At 38.6% G+C, this 16049-nt stretch overlaps 1 protein-coding gene across 10 annotated transcripts in view; it reads right to left on the bottom strand.

The window, feature by feature from the left end:
* LOC123769144 (probable G-protein coupled receptor Mth-like 3) overlaps window positions 1–16049 on the bottom strand; it is a 139665-nt gene that overhangs the window by 4025 nt on the left and 119591 nt on the right. For 6 of the 10 annotated variants that reach the window (XR_011223841.1, XM_069309838.1, XM_045760100.2 and 3 more), the window contains one exon: window positions 891–2733. Coding sequence is in view for 8 of the 10 variants with exons in the window: in XM_069309838.1 (XP_069165939.1) it covers window positions 2401–2733 (333 nt within the window). In the remaining 2 variants the exon portion in view is untranslated. Of the gene's footprint in view, window positions 1–890; window positions 2734–6173; window positions 6240–16049 lie in introns of those variants that run through there. The other 4 variants (XR_011223842.1, XM_069309840.1, XM_045760103.2 and 1 more) reach the window with 2 other exon arrangements.

The raw sequence follows: 16049 nt of genomic DNA, 5'->3' as shown, positions 1-16049 counted from the left end.
GCCCGTAGTGGACTGTAACTTGGGATGATGATTTGCTATCGACTGCTTATACAGTATTACCAGTCCTACACCTCACCTGACCGTCCTCTAGCAGGTTTGGGAAGAGGTATTAACTGAACACTTGGGAACAGGTGTTAATTGTAATTTGTGGACTAAATAGAATTAACAGCCCATTTTATTACTGTAACTGCACATAAGCTAATGAGAATATGGAGCAAGTATTACTGACATAATATACTTGCTACACTAGATGAGTGCTTAGAGAATGGCTGCCCAAAGCTCATGCAGTTTAAGTGAACAGTTTCCGATGTCCATATAAGTGAGGCTTATAAATACATGCATATGAAGCTAACGCTAAATCTTTAAACAACACACAAACAAATGGGTCCCCACAGAACAAAATACAAAAATGGCCAACACTTATCTAGGAAATAGTTGGGACCTGAAAGGCTAGCAACTCAAAAAAAAAAGTCCAAACATCTGGACATCAGGCTAAGGCCTGATTACTGTTAATATGGGAAGCCAGCAGCTCCCAATGGTGCTACCACCTGGCAGTTATCTTGAGATGATTTCGGGGCTTTAGTGTCCCCGCTGCCCGGTCCTTGACCAGGCCTCCACCCCCAGGAAGCAGCCCGTGACAGCTGGCTAACACCCAGGTACCTATTTTACTGCTAGGTAACAGGGGCATAGGGTGAAAGAAACTCTGGCTATTGTTTCTCGCCGGCACCCGGGATCGAACCCGGGACCACAGGATCACAAGTCCAGTGTACTGTCCTCTCGGCCGACCAGCTCCAGTGGCTGGCAGTGGCTGGCAGTGGCTGGCTGTAACCGACTAGCTGAATTTGCTCTAGCTACTGGGTGGATCGTTTGCAGAATCTTTTGCCTTTTCATTTTTCTTTTTTCTCTCTGAAACTTGCAGGTGTCTATTTACCTTTGCTTACTTTCTGTGGGTTTATTTAGTGAGGGGTGATTGTAAGAATTCCCTGCTCCCTGTGCCTCTATAAGGAAGTGGGGGCCAGGTTTTGGCCTCTGGCATCAGATAGGCAATTAAGGACTCCTAGGGCTGATGTGACTCAAATGCGTTGAGTTGTCTCAGTGTGGGTAGCTACAATGAGCCACTATCCACACCTTCCAGAAATACTTGGGCTGAACGGTAGAGCGATGGTCTCGCTTCATGCAAGTTGGCGTTCAATCCCCAACCGTCCAAGTGGTTGGGCACCATTCCTTTTCCCTGTACCATCCCAAATCCTTATCCTGACCCCCTTCCTAGTGCTATATAGTTGTAATGGCTTGGCGCTTTCCTTTGATAATTCCCTCCCTCTTCTTTCGTTCCGATTTTTATGACATTTACTCCATTCTATTCCTCAATCTTATTTACTTTTTGTCTCATATAAACCTAGTACATAAAACTTTCCTTCTTTAAAAACTGACACCATTTCCAGTTTTTTCTGTTCACCATTTATTTCTTGAACATTCCCCATAGCAAGATGTTATTGATTTGTTTTGTTATTTGAGTTATTTGAGTTGATCTGTTATTGATTTGTGAGGCGTAAGCAAGTGTGGGCCTCGGATCCAAGACTAATTTTGCACACTGCGAACATGAAGCCCCGGCTCATTTTAACAACAACCCCTATAACTCAGGGAATGCAAGGTTGTCTACACTACAAAGTCATGGATACTGGTTATTACATCTTTTAATAAATAAAAATAAAAAATAAGGAATTATTCCAGTCCAATACAGGCAGCCATGTGCTTTCCGATCCCCTCAGGACTGAGATTGAACAAATAACCTGTTGTGTTCGGATAAGTGGTTCATCATCCTGAAAAGCTAGGGGAAAAAATTGACAAAATTTTTTTTGCAGAAATTCAACAGTGTTTTGTTTGTACTCACCAATGTGAGTTCAGATCCACTTGTTAACTTGAAGATTATAGTTGGCTACTGTTATTTAGATAGAAAAGGTGGATGTTGATAAGTGTTGGGTTGACTGAAGTGGAGATTAATGGTAATGAGGTAACCTCAGCAGACTGCCTTTCACCATGTATTCTAATGCACCTAATGCCATGGCAGGGTTTTAAGTTTCTGAGCCATCCATTAGTGTATAAACACTGCTCAAGTGGCACTGTATGTATGGTCACTGGCAAACAAATTCCGTCTTTATTGCCCATTTTTATTCAAATAACTGCCCCGCCAGTTATTCAAACTTTTTATTCAAGCAAACCCAAATCGGAAAACAGGTATTTTTGTAAAAAAAGGTGTTCAAAAAGCACGTGGCTCTCTGTACAAGTATTTTAGTTTCTAATTAACATTGCACGAACACAAGGTATTGTTGGATGAAAAAATGCTGTTAGTCATACATTTATCTGAAAAGAAGATGATGATTTAAGATTGAGGTAGCAGTGCTATTCCATCATACTTGTCATTGGTATAGTTTCAAGGTTAGAGGTAATAGAGACCTTTCTGCATGAAGCTATGCCAGCAGATTTCCTGGAGGTTTCAGAAGTATCACTTAATGCTGTTGCCCTTTTGGTCTTATTGGAAGTGGAATGGAAGACACTGGAAGCCACTGAGCATTTCCTGGGAAGTGATGTAACGGAAGTTTTTCTAGAACTTTCTGACATTGCCATACTGAAGTCAGTCCCTCGCCTATTTGCATTAGGTGTGGTTGTCTGTCCACGAAAAGAAATCATTGTTTTCTGGACATTCTGAAGTCTAGGACGCCAAGCATCTTTTATCTGTAACGACAAATTGAATCACATATATGAATGGATTCTGAATAAATCATTTTCTTATATGGCAAAATATATTTACAAATACAGTAAGTCATTGTCTCGAGGTACAGGGAGCCAGTGTATATATATATACATGTACAATATATGTTAGGGGTCATATCATGGTTTCCCAAGGTCCAACTTCTGACCTGGCATTTAGTGGTTGGAAATTTGCCCAACCATTTCTGTCCTGCCTGGGATTTGAACCTGGAAATTGTCAACTGAATATCCCCCAAATCTCACCAATACTATGCATGTAACAAATTCTGCTGAATGTTTATATGTTCTGCCTGAACATATAAATTTTATCAAATTTTTTTGCAGTGTACCTGTTAACATTTTTCAATTTTGCTAAAAATTACCTACTTAAAATTATCGGTAAGATTAAGGACCTGCTCGAAAGATGCTATGCGTGCTAGTGGCTTTACAAGACTAGCTTTACCATTTCAACATCAAAAACATCAATGGTATGTACTCTCATAAAAAAACATTAATGGTATGTACTCTCATAAAAAAACATCAATGGTATGTACTCTCATAAACCCAATGTACCTTCTTGTATATATAAATAAAATAAAATAAAGTAAAAAATAAATAAGAAACACAAGTACGTTACAGTATTAACCACTCAGCTGCTCGTCTTCCAAATATGACACCCACCCAGTGCGCAGGAAATAAATTATCTGGAAAAAATTATTTTTTGTTTTGAAAGTGTCAAAACCCCTTTGCTGAGTATGGGTATAGTAACAAAGTCGAAATTGTACGTACTTTGGCTGCTATGGGGTCCGTAAGTTCTCGCGTGATGTCATCATTCCCTGGTCGCCTGTGGCGTACGCCCCCGGGGCCAGTAGGGCACCCAGGGCAGGATGCGCGAATTGCCTCGAATATATTTTTGTTCATATTTTGCACACAGTTCCAAATACATTTTATTTGTTTTTTCGTGCTAATCCTATGTATAATGAACACGTACTCTATATTATGGCAGTAGAACATCCGTACTGTCCAAAGACACTGTGTTACGTGCATCACATGTGTACACACAACCCGTTCTCGCAAATTTAATAAGTCAATATTGACTTATTAAATATGTGCATAGGTGACATACTTAACATAATAGATACCCTTAAAAAGATTCATAGAAAACACCGACCTTACCTAACCTACTTAGTATGTTAAGATAAGCATCTTATTGCTTCGTAATTACAATTATTACCTAACCTATAATAGGTATAGGTTAAGTAATAATTGTAATTACGAAGCAATAAGATGCTTATCTTAAGATACTAACAAGGTTAGGTAAGGTCGGTGTTTTCTATGAATCTTTTTAAGGGTATCTATTATGTTAAGTATGTCACCTATGCACATATTTAATAAGTCAATATTGACTTATTAAATTTGCGAGAACGGGTTGGTACACACATATGTTGCACATATTTCCCATGCATCATGCTAATTTACATTATTATATATATATATATATATATATATATATATATATATATATATATATATATATATATATATATATATATATATATACATATATATATATGTCATACCTAGTAGCCAGAACGCACTTCTTGGCCTACTATGCAAGGCCCGATTTGCCTAATAAGCCAAGTTTTCATGAATTAATATATTTTCTCTAATCTTTTTCTTATGAAATGATAAAGCTACCCATTTCATTATGTATGAGGTCAATTTTTTTTTATTGGAGTTAAAATTAACGTAGATATATGACCGAACCTAACCAACCCTACCTAACCTAACCTAACCTATCTTTATAGGTTAGGTTAAGTTAGGTAGCCAAAAAAGTTAGGTTAGGTAGTCGAAAAACAATTAATTCATGAAAACTTGGCTTATTAGGCAAATCAGGCCTTGCATAGTAGGCAGAGAAGTGCGTTCTGGCTACTAGGTACGACATTATATATATATATATATATATATATATATATATATATATATATATATATATATATGCATATGCATATGCATGCATGCATATGCAGAATAACCACATGTGAAAAATAGAAAATGCTTAATGCGTTTTCAGCTAATTCGCCTTTGTCAGAGCAAAGTAGAATGAAGATAAGAAAACATCTAAGAAAACATTTTTAATAATTCATTTTATAAACAAACATTTGGCATGGCGATGGGTAATCCCCTCTCCCCTGTTTTGAGCAATCTGTACATGGAATGTTTTGAAACAAATATCCTTCCCAGGATTTTACCCTCAAATTTGCTTTGGTATAGGTATGTTGACGATATTTTATGCCTGTGGCCTAAAATATCGTCATGACGAAATAACCATGACGAAACTGATTTTCTCAAATCAAATTAATTCGCTGGTTCCGTCAATTAAATTCACAATTGAGAACGAAGTGAATGGTGTTCTGTCTTTTTTAGACATCATGATTCATAGAATTGGTAGGAGTTTCAAATTCAATGTGTATAGGAAACCTACCAATGTGTGCTCGTATGTACATTTTTATTCAAATCATCATGTTCAGGTCAAGCGGGCAGTTTTTTCTGGTATGTTTCTCAGAGCACTGAGAGTTTGCAGTCCGGAATTTTTTGATGAAGAAATAGCAAATATATTTGAAATTGGGAAGAAGTTAAAATACCCAAAATCGATCTTGGATCTTGCGTTTGGTCAAGCAAAAAGGACTTTCTACAAACAGACTACTAAGCCTAAACCAGAACTGAAAAATTCGTTGGTATTACCATATTCTGATGGTCTAGTAAATCTTGCCCCAGACCTGAAGAACCTTAATATTAATCTTGTGTTCAAAAATGAAAATACATTTAAGTCCATATTAATTAAGAACTCGCCCTCGTCTGTAGCAGGTTGTGTGTATTCCATCCAGTTCATAGACAACTGGGAACACTTCTATGAAAGAAATGAAATGTATGCTCGTGATGGGGTGCATCTATCGAGAGCTGGGGTTATTGCTGTTGCGAACTCGTTGGAAGAAGTAATTACCTAAGTGTAACTGTAACTAAGTGTAGTTACAGGATGAGAGCTACGCTCGTGGTGTCCCGTCTTCCCAGCACTCTTTGTCATATAACGCTTTGAAACTACTGACGGTCTTGGCCTCCACCACCTTCTCACTTAACTTGTTCCAACCGTCTACCACTCTATTTGCGAAGGTGAATTTTCTTATATTTCTTCAGCATCTGTGTTTAGCTAGTTTAAATCTATGACCTCTTGTTCTTGAAATTCCAGGTCTCAGGAAGTCTTCCCTGTCGATTTTATCAATTCTGTTACTATTTTGTATGTAGTGATCATATCACCTCTTTTTCTTCTGTCTTCTAGTTTTGGCATATTTAATGCTTCTAACCTCTCCTCGTAGCTCTTGCCCTTCAGTTCTGGGAGCCACTTAGTAGCATGTCTTTGCACCTTTTCCAGTTTGTTGATGTGCTTCTTAAGATATGGGCACCACACAACAGCTGCATATTCTAGCTTTGGCCTAACAAAAGTCATGAACAATTTCTTTAGTATATCGCCATCCATGTATTTAAGTGGTTAGAGGTGTTTGTTTGGATTTAAACTGTTAGTAGATAGAGGTATGGGAATTGATTTGGAGGAAGGAGGTAATAAAAGTATGTGTTTGTGGGAGAAAGGAATTGGCAAAATGATCAGGGAAAGAGAAGGGCCGCAAAATAACAATTCACTTAGGGTATATTACACTAACAGTAGAAGTGTAAGAAATAAAATTAACGAATTAAATGCTCTTGTCTGCACAGAAAAAATAGATATTATTGCACTTACCGAAACGTGGATGAATGTAGAAAATAGAGAACTATTAGCTGAATATCAAATAAATGGATTTAAACTATTTCACACAGATAGATATATTAGACGAGGAGGTGGAGTAGCCATATATGTTAGGGACAATTTGAAATGTAGTCTCAAAGAGGGAATCAAAACTGAGCCACACACAGAAACTATTTGGATAGAATTAAACGAAAAAGCTAATAATATTATAATAGGAGTTATATATAGGCCACCAAATTTAGACAGAATGGAAGCAAAGCACCTATGGGATGAAATATCTTGAGCATCTAGATCTAACAGTATTTATGTCATGGGTGACTTTAATTTTAGCGGAATAAACTGGTTGAACAAAACAGGGAATAGTGAAGCAGAAGATTTTCTAGAATTAATTGATGATTGCTTTCTTACGCAACACATTAAGGAACCAACATGGGAAAATAATATTTTAGATTTAGTGTTAACTAACAGGGAAACACAAATTAATGACATCGAAATAGGGAGTGAGCTAGGGAACAGTGATCACAAAGAAATCAGATTTAGCATAGAATGGAATAGACCAGTAGGAGAAAATTCTGTTAAAGTGCCAGATTTTCGAAAAGCTGATTTTAAAAGCCTAAGAAATTTTTTGGGTCAAATTGATTGGAAAGTCTTGGGTATGGGGTGTGGGCCGGTCTTGGAGCGAGACATGAACCCAGCGATAGGTGACTTAAATGGGGATTTCGATGTGGATTCAATATATAACTTATTTAAGAATATTCTAAACAAAGCACAGGAACGTAGTATACCATACAAATTGAATAGATCGAAAACTAATGACCCAAAGTGGATAACAAAGAATTTGAAGAACCTTATAGGTAAAAAGAGAGCTTGATACAAAAGGATTAAAAATGGGGAGGTCACTTTAGAACAGGAATTCGTACAACTGGTTAGAAATGTTAAAAAAGAGATAAGGAAAGCAAAAAGAAACTATGAAGTTCGCATAGCAGGGCAAGCAAAGACAAATCCTAAAGGGTTTTTTCAGTTATATCGTACTAAGACTAGGGAAAGGATAGGTCCATTAAGAACTGAGACTGGTCAAATAACAGATAGTGATGAAGAGATGAGTAGTATTTTTAATAAATATTTTGTATCTGTATTTACTAAAGAGGAACTTAACAATATGCCTTCAGCCGAACAAGTCTATGTGGATGGGGACGAGGACAGGTTGACGAGTTTAGCAGTTACCAGGGAGGATGTTCTTAAACAAATAGTAAAACTCAAACCAAACAAATCCCCAGGGCCGGATGAAGTGTTTGCCAGGGTGCTTAAAGAATGCAAAGAGGAGCTTTGTGACCCACTGTCAACCATATTTAATAAATCAATAGAGTCAGGCAGAGTGCCAGAGTTTTGGAAAGTTGCTAATGTGATACCAGTTTTTAAGAGAGGAGATAGATCACTTGCGTCTAACTATCGACCAATTAGCCTAACATCTATTGTGGGAAAGTTACTCGAATCTATAACAGCAAATAAAATTCGTCTTCATCTTGAAAAACATAAATTAATAATTGAGTCGCAACATGGTTTTATAAATGGCCGTTCATGTTTAACAAATTTGTTATCTTTTTATTCTAGCATAGTTGAGGCAGTTGATAGTGGTAAGGATTGTGATGTTGTGTACCTTGACTTTAGCAAAGCTTTTGATACAGTGCCACATGAAAGACTGATTAAAAAGATAGAGTCTCATGGTATTGGGGTGCTATATTAAGCTGGATTAGGGCATGGCTATACCAAAGGAAACAGAGAGTTAGTATAAATGGAATCAAGTCAGAGTGGGAAAATGTTGTAAGTGGAGTGCCTCAAGGCTCTGTCCTGGGACCTCTGTTGTTTATAATATATATAAATGATTTAGATTCAGGTTTGAGTAGCAACATTTGCAAATTTGCCGATGATACGAAAATCGGTAGGGAAATTAATTCGGAGGAGGACTCACTATCACTTCAAGTTGATCTAGATAGGGTTTTGAAATGGTCAAAGGATTGGCAGATGCAGTTTAATGCTGATAAATGTAAAGTTCTGAGGTTAGGTAATGATGATAGTTACAAGATACGAGATAGATGGTGTTGAGATTGCGAAGTCGGATTGCGAAAGGGATCTGGGAGTTATGATTAGTAAGAATTTAAAACAAAAGGATCAATGCATAAATGTTCGTAATAGGGCAAATTGGACACTTGGATTTATTAATCGCAGCGTTAGTAACAAGACACCTGGTGTGGTTCTCAAGCTATATCTTGCTCTAGTTAGGCCCCATTTAGATTATGCAGTTCAGTTTTGGTCGCCATATTATAGAATGGATATAAATTCACTTGAACGTGTCCAGCGTAGGATGACTAAGTTAATTCCCCAAATTAGAAATCTTTCATATGAAGAAAGATTAACAAAGCTTAAGTTGCATTCACTGGAAAGGCGAAGAGTTAGGGGTGACATGATAGAGGTTTACAAGTGGGTGAATGGACATAACAAAGGGAATATTAATAGGGTATTAAAAGTATCAACACAAGACAGAACACGAAACAATGGGTATAAATTGGATAAGTTTAGATTTAGGAAAGACTTGGGTAAATACTGGTTCAGTAACAGGGTTGTTGATTTGTGGAACCAATTGTCGCGTAACATTGTGGAGGTGGGGTCCCTCGATTGTTTCAAGCGCGGGTTGAACAAGTATATGAGTGGGATTGGGTAGTTATAAATAGGAGCTGCCTCGTATGGGCCAACAGGCCTTCTGCAGTTGCCTTTGTTCTTATGTTCTTATGTTCTTATCCCTTATAATGAATGTGCATGTGTTTACATCGGCCAGACAGGTAAATCTCTTTCCTTGCGTTTAAAACAGCATTCATATGCTATTCGTATAGCCCAGCACTCCAGTGCATTGTATTTACATTCCAGTTTATGTAATCATTCTATCGACTTCAAAGGGGCAAAATGTATTGTTAAAAGTAAGGAGTTTGTTGAACGAAACGTGATCGAGTCTGCTTTGATCAAACATTGTAACAACAGCCTTAATGTGAGCCCCGGTATGTACAAGTTGGATCCCTATTTAAGCCTCAATATAGCACGTCAAAACAATATAGCAATCATTTAACACGTATGGCACTTGGAGATATTAATAAGAGCTGCCTCGTATGGGCCAATAGGCCTTCTGCAGTTACCTTCTTTCTTATAATTCCTTTCCTCCTCTTATTCTTGGTGGTCAGGTGATCTGCCCAGGCAGATATAAAGGTCTGATCAGCAATGTTTTCTTATCTTCATTCTACTTTGCTCTGATGAAGGCGAATTAGCCAAAAACGTGTTAAGCATTTTCTATTTTTCACATGGGGTTATTCTGCATACTTGGATCAGTGTTTTTGTGATCATTATTGCATATATATATATATATATATATATATATATATATATATATATATATATATATATATATATATATATGTCGTACCTAGTAGCCAGAACGCACTTCTTGGCCTACTGTGCAAGGGCCGATTTGCCTAATAGGCCAAGTTTTCCTTAATTTATATTTAAAAAAAAAAATTCTTGTGAAATAATAAAGCTATCCATTTCACTATGTATGAGTTCATATTTTTAAATTTGAGTCAAAACTAACATAGATATAAGACCGAACCTAACCTACCCTACCTAACCTAACCTAACCTAAACTAATATAACTAAGTCAATAATTTATTGTCTTAACACTTTCGCGCTAACCGGACTCACCGGTGAGTCCTGTTTCGTCTAACCTTCATTTACTCCAGTCCTGATCCCCTTGCTCTAAATGCCACAGTAAATACTGAGCTAAATAAAGTCCATCTGTGGCTAACTGCCAACAAACTCACCATTAACATTGACAAAACTTTCTATATTCTGTTTGGCAATAAATCCTCTAATCAAATAAATCTCAAAATAAACAATACCCAAATTTGTAACAAATTAGATGGCAAATTCCTTGGCATTCTCATTGACCACAAGCTGAATTTCCAGGGACATATCAAAGATCATAAAACATATCATTAAACATATCAAACATATCAAAAAAAGTTTCAAAAACTGTGGGCATTCTTTCTAAGATCAGATATTATGTACCACGCCCTGCCCTGGTGACTCTCTATTACTCCCTTATCTATCCATATCTCAACTATGGTATTTGTGCTTGGGGCTCTACTACCCAAAATCACTTACGTCCTCTAATTACTCAACACAAAGCTGCTATTAGGACAATATCCAATTCTGGCCCCAGACATCACTCGGTACCCCTACTCCAATCTCTGAATATGTTAGACATTAAGTCACTGCACATTCTCTCATGTGTATTATACATATATAAAACGCTAAACTATAATGCCAATCCTGATCTCAAAAGCTTCATAGAAGGTTGTAACAGAACCCATGAGCACCACACCAGAAATAAATACAGTTTTGATATTCCTAGAGTACGACTTAATCAAACCAGAAATGCTCTACAAATCAAGGGGCCCAGAATGTGGAATGACCTTCCCAACCATGTTAAAGACTGTACCTCTCTCAACCAGTTTAAGTTAAAAACGAAGCTATACCTAATAAATTCCCTGTAACCTACCTTACCCCTCTATTGTCAACCCATGTATGTTTTTTGTTTTTTTGTTTTTCAAATCAACGCTGTTTGAATGTAATTTTCTGTAATAATTTGTAATTGTATTTGTGCTGCTTTTTCAACAATGTTCCCCCCTCTTTTACCTCTATTTTTATTTGTACTCAACGCATTTTTTTTCTTTTTACCCATTAGTTTTAAGCTTTAGTCATTAGTGTTTTTTCCTGCCCGAAACGCTTTGCGTAATTAGTGGCTTTAGGCATTGTATGTACTAGCTCTATCTATAAAGCCAACAAACTTTGTAAAATCTCTTTATGTATGTACCTTTACCTAACTAAAAATTATTATTATTATTATTATTATTATTATTAACGCTACCGCATAGTGGACATAAAGTTATGTCCTCTTTTAAAATATTTGTATAAAATTCAATTTTTATCCGATTTACTTTGGGTTTGTTTCAAACTGCGCGCCATGAGGCTCTCTTTCTCACCACTAGGCTGCATGGTACAATAAGTTCATGAAAGGTGTGGACCACTTCGATCAAATGGTATTATGTCCCAAACGGGTTGCAGGTGGGTGACTTTAGCCGTTTATACTGGTAATGCTTCCCCCATATCATGTATTATATGCACATGTCTGTTTAGGGAATTTTATTCCGATCAATGTACAACCAAAAATAACTGTGTGCAACAAGTATAAACTTGACAAACATTACAAAAGTAAAAACATTTCGTGTGTGTTTGACGCTCACTGATATGTTCCAGCGTTGTTTTATATTTGGCGCTATTCTATCTTACGCTTTGTTGATCTTTTTTACCTATGGGCTCATAGAACATTCTATTGCGAACACATTGACACAAAAATGAATGACGTACATAGAAAATTAATGTCATGAGAGTGAAATAAGTATAAACTTTCAAAGCGCCGTGCGTCGTCCCGTCACCGATACCGGTTAACAATTTCACCACTTCCCACACTCTTGCGGGCGGGCCGCATCATTATTCTACGCTTATATTCATATCACCATGTTGGGAATTTCATTGCGAGTCCATTGATACCAAAATTAACGCTGTAGAACAAGTGTGGAGGTGATAACAATCCCAAGAGTAAAAACATTTTGTTGCTGTTGGGCGCTCACGGCGAGTCATCTTCGTAGTTATTTATTTGGTGCTGGTATCCCTATACGTTTCGTGACTTTTTTTACTGATGTTCTTCTAGAGAATTTTATTGCGAATACGTTGGTACCAAAATGAAATACGTAGCTCGAGAACTAAGGTCATGAGAGTAAAAAGAGTATACACAGTTTTGTTTTCACGCTTACGCGGCAAAACGCCGTGAACACTTACGGTTGGCTGACTGACCTTCGTGGAGAGTGCGAAAGTGTTAATTAATATAATATAATAATAATAATTCAAATAAGTCAATTGAAAACAATTTGTTGAAAAAAAAGAAAATCACTCGGCCTATTTGGCAAATCGGGCCTTGCATAGTAGGCCAAGAAGTGCATTCTGGCTAGCACTTCTAGCCGGCACTCGGGTGAGGTGATTTGGTAAAATGCTATGCCCAAGATTACCATCCGAGTGCCGGCGGTGGGGTGGTTCAAATAGCTTCGGCTATCACCTCATTTTGTCCGGTCGTGATGGTCAAGTGGATTAAGGCGTCTTGTACATACCAGTTGCGTTGCTCCTGGGAGTATGGGTTCGAGTCACTTCTGGGGTGTGAGTTTTCAGTTGCATATTGTCCTGGGGACCATTCAGGCTTGTTCGCATTTGTGTTCCTCACGTGTGCCCCAAAGAATGAGGTGATTTGGTAAAATGCTATGCCCAAGATTACCATCCGAGTGCCGGCGGTGGGGTGGTTCAAATAGCTTCGGCTATCACCTCATTTTGTCCGGTCGTGATGGTCAAGTGGATTAAGGCGTCTTGTACATACCAGTTGCGTTGCTCCTGGGAGTATGGGTTCGAGTCACTTCTGGGGTGTGAGTTTTCAGTTGCATATTGTCCTGGGGACCATTCAGGCTTGTTCGCATTTGTGTTCCTCACGTGTGCCCCAAAGAATGAGGTGATTTGGTAAAATGCTATGCCCAAGATTACCATCCGAGTGCCGGCGGTGGGGTGGTTCAAATAGCTTCGGCTATCACCTCATTTTGTCCGGTCGTGATGGTCAAGTGGGTTAAGGAGTCTTGTACATACCAGTTGCGTTGCTCCTGGGAGTATGGGTTCGAGTTACTTCTGGGGTGTAAGTTTTCTGTTGCATATTGTCCTGGGGACCATTCAGGCTTGTTCGCATTTGTGTTCCTCACGTGTGCCCCAAAGAATGAGTTGATTTGGTAAAATGCTATGCCCAAGATTACCATCCAAGTGCCGGCGGTGGGGTGGTTCAAATAGCTTCGGCTATCACCTCATTTTGTCCGGTCGTGATGGTCAAGTGGATTAAGGCGTCTTGTACATACCAGTTGCGTTGCTGCTGGGAGTATGGGTTCGAGTCACTTCTGGGGTGTGAGTTTTCAGTTGCATATTGTCCTGGGGACCATTCAGGCTTGTTCGCATTTGTGTTCCTCACGTGTGCCCCAAAGAATGAGGTGATTTGGTAAAATGCTATGCCCAAGATTACCATCCGAGTGCCGGCGGTGGGGTGGTTCAAATAGCTTCGGCTATCACCTCATTTTGTCCGGTCGTGATGGTCAAGTGGATTAAGGCGTCTTGTACATACCAGTTGCGTTGCTCCTGGGAGTATGGGTTCGAGTCACTTCTGGGGTGTGAGTTTTCAGTTGCATATTGTCCTGGGGACCATTCAGGCTTGTTCGCATTTGTGTTCCTCACATGTGCCCCAAAGAATGAGGTGATTTGGTAAAATGCTATGCCCAAGATTACCATCCGAGTGCCGGCGGTGGGGTGGTTCAAATAGCTTCGGCTATCACCTCATTTTGTCCGGTCGTGATGGTCAAGTGGGTTATGGAGTCTTGTACATACCAGTTGCGTTGCTCCTGGGAGTATGGGTTCGAGTCACTTCTGGGGTGTGAGTTTTCAGTTGCATATTGTCCTGGGGACCATTCAGGCTTGTTCGCATTTGTGTTCCTCACGTGTGCCCCAAAGAATGAGGTGATTTGGTAAAATGCTATGCCCAAGATTACCATCCGAGTGCCGGCGGTGGGGTGGTTCAAATAGCTTCGGCTATCACCTCATTTTGTCCGGTCGTGATGGTCAAGTGGATTAAGGCGTCTTGTACATACCAGTTGCGTTGCTCCTGGGAGTATGGGTTCGAGTCACTTCTGGGGTGTGAGTTTTCGGTTATATATATATATATATATATATATATATATATATATATATATATATATATATATATATATATATATATATATATATATATATATATATAATATATATATATATATATTGTGACGATAATCTCTTTCAAGAGAGATTGTGCCTGCTCTTCCCTACATAATTCACGGCATTCAAGTACAAGATACTATATTGAAGATATGTCCACCAGTATCGCCAAACGTTTTGCCCAGGAAGCAAAGCGTACCTTGCACCACCAGACACACCGGCTCCCGCCCGCCGTCAACGAGCAAACTACCCATTCTCCGCCTGCCTGTTCCTGATTGGCTGGTGTGTCGCCGCACCTGCACTCACGCCCACTACCTGAGTCGACGTCTGGGCCAGCACACGCAGTACTCCTCAGAATATCTCTGTGCTCTTTGGAGTTGACATCTCTCTCTGGTAGACAAAGCTCTGGCTGTCGTGTACTAAGGGAGGTGGCAGCTTAAAGCCAGTATTCTCAGCACCTGATTAATATTACTATTATTTTGCACTTCATTTTATTTTAGAGTAAATTTTACAGCCATTAATTTTTCATGTTTTGTTTGTTGACTTGTTTTGAATTTTACGTAAGCCAAGGGATTGTCTTTGTTCATATCTTGTTGTCTAGAGTAATTAAAATTTCATTGTTTATACTTTGTGTTTTGTGTGTCTTCCCATTACCTTACCACAGACAAACAGGCAAGCAGGGTTTCTTTTTTTTTCTGTAAATGTGACGAGGCATTGCCCCCTGCCATTGACCCTACCGAACATCAACACTCCAACACTTTACCGTCACAATATATATACATATATATACACACACACACACACACACAGCTAAACACAGATGCTGAAGAAATATAAGAAAATTCACCTTCGCAAATAGAGTGGTAGATGGTTGGAACAAGTTAAGTGAGAAGGTGGTGGAGGCCAAGACCGTCAGTAGTTTCAAAGCGTTATATGACAAAGAGTGCTGGGAAGACGGGACACCACGAGCATAGCTCTCATCCTGTAACTACACTTAGGTAATTACACACACACACACGCACACACACGGATGAAAAATTTTCTGACTGATAGAAAAATGAGGGCTGTGATCAGAGGCAATGTATCGGACTGGAGAAATGTCACAAGTGGAGTACCACAGGGTTCAGTTCTTGCACCAGTGATGTTTATTGTCTACATAAATGATCTACCAGTTGGTATACAGAATTATATGAACATGTTTGCTGATGATGCTAAGATAATAGGAAGGATAAGAAACGTAGATGATTGTCATGCCTTTCAAGAAGACCTGGACAAAATAAGTACATGGAGCGCCACTTGGCAAATGGAATTTAATGTTAATAAATGCCATGTTATGGAATGTGGAATAGGAGAACATAGACCCCACACAACCTATATATTATGTGAGAAATCTTTAAAGAATTCTGATAAAGAAAGAGATCTAGGGGTGGTTCTAAGATAGAAAACTATCACCTGAGGACCACATAAAGAATATTGTGCGAGGAGCCTATGCCATGCTTTCTAACTTCAGAATTGCTTTTAAATATATGGATGGCGATATACTAAAGAAATTGTTCATGACTTTTGTTAG

This window comes from Procambarus clarkii, chromosome 66 (assembly GCF_040958095.1).
Source record: "Procambarus clarkii isolate CNS0578487 chromosome 66, FALCON_Pclarkii_2.0, whole genome shotgun sequence".
In the NCBI taxonomy this organism is placed as follows: domain Eukaryota; kingdom Metazoa; phylum Arthropoda; class Malacostraca; order Decapoda; family Cambaridae; genus Procambarus; species Procambarus clarkii.
The sequence above is the reverse complement of the archived record's forward strand: the minus strand, read 5'-3'. Positions and strand labels throughout refer to the sequence as shown.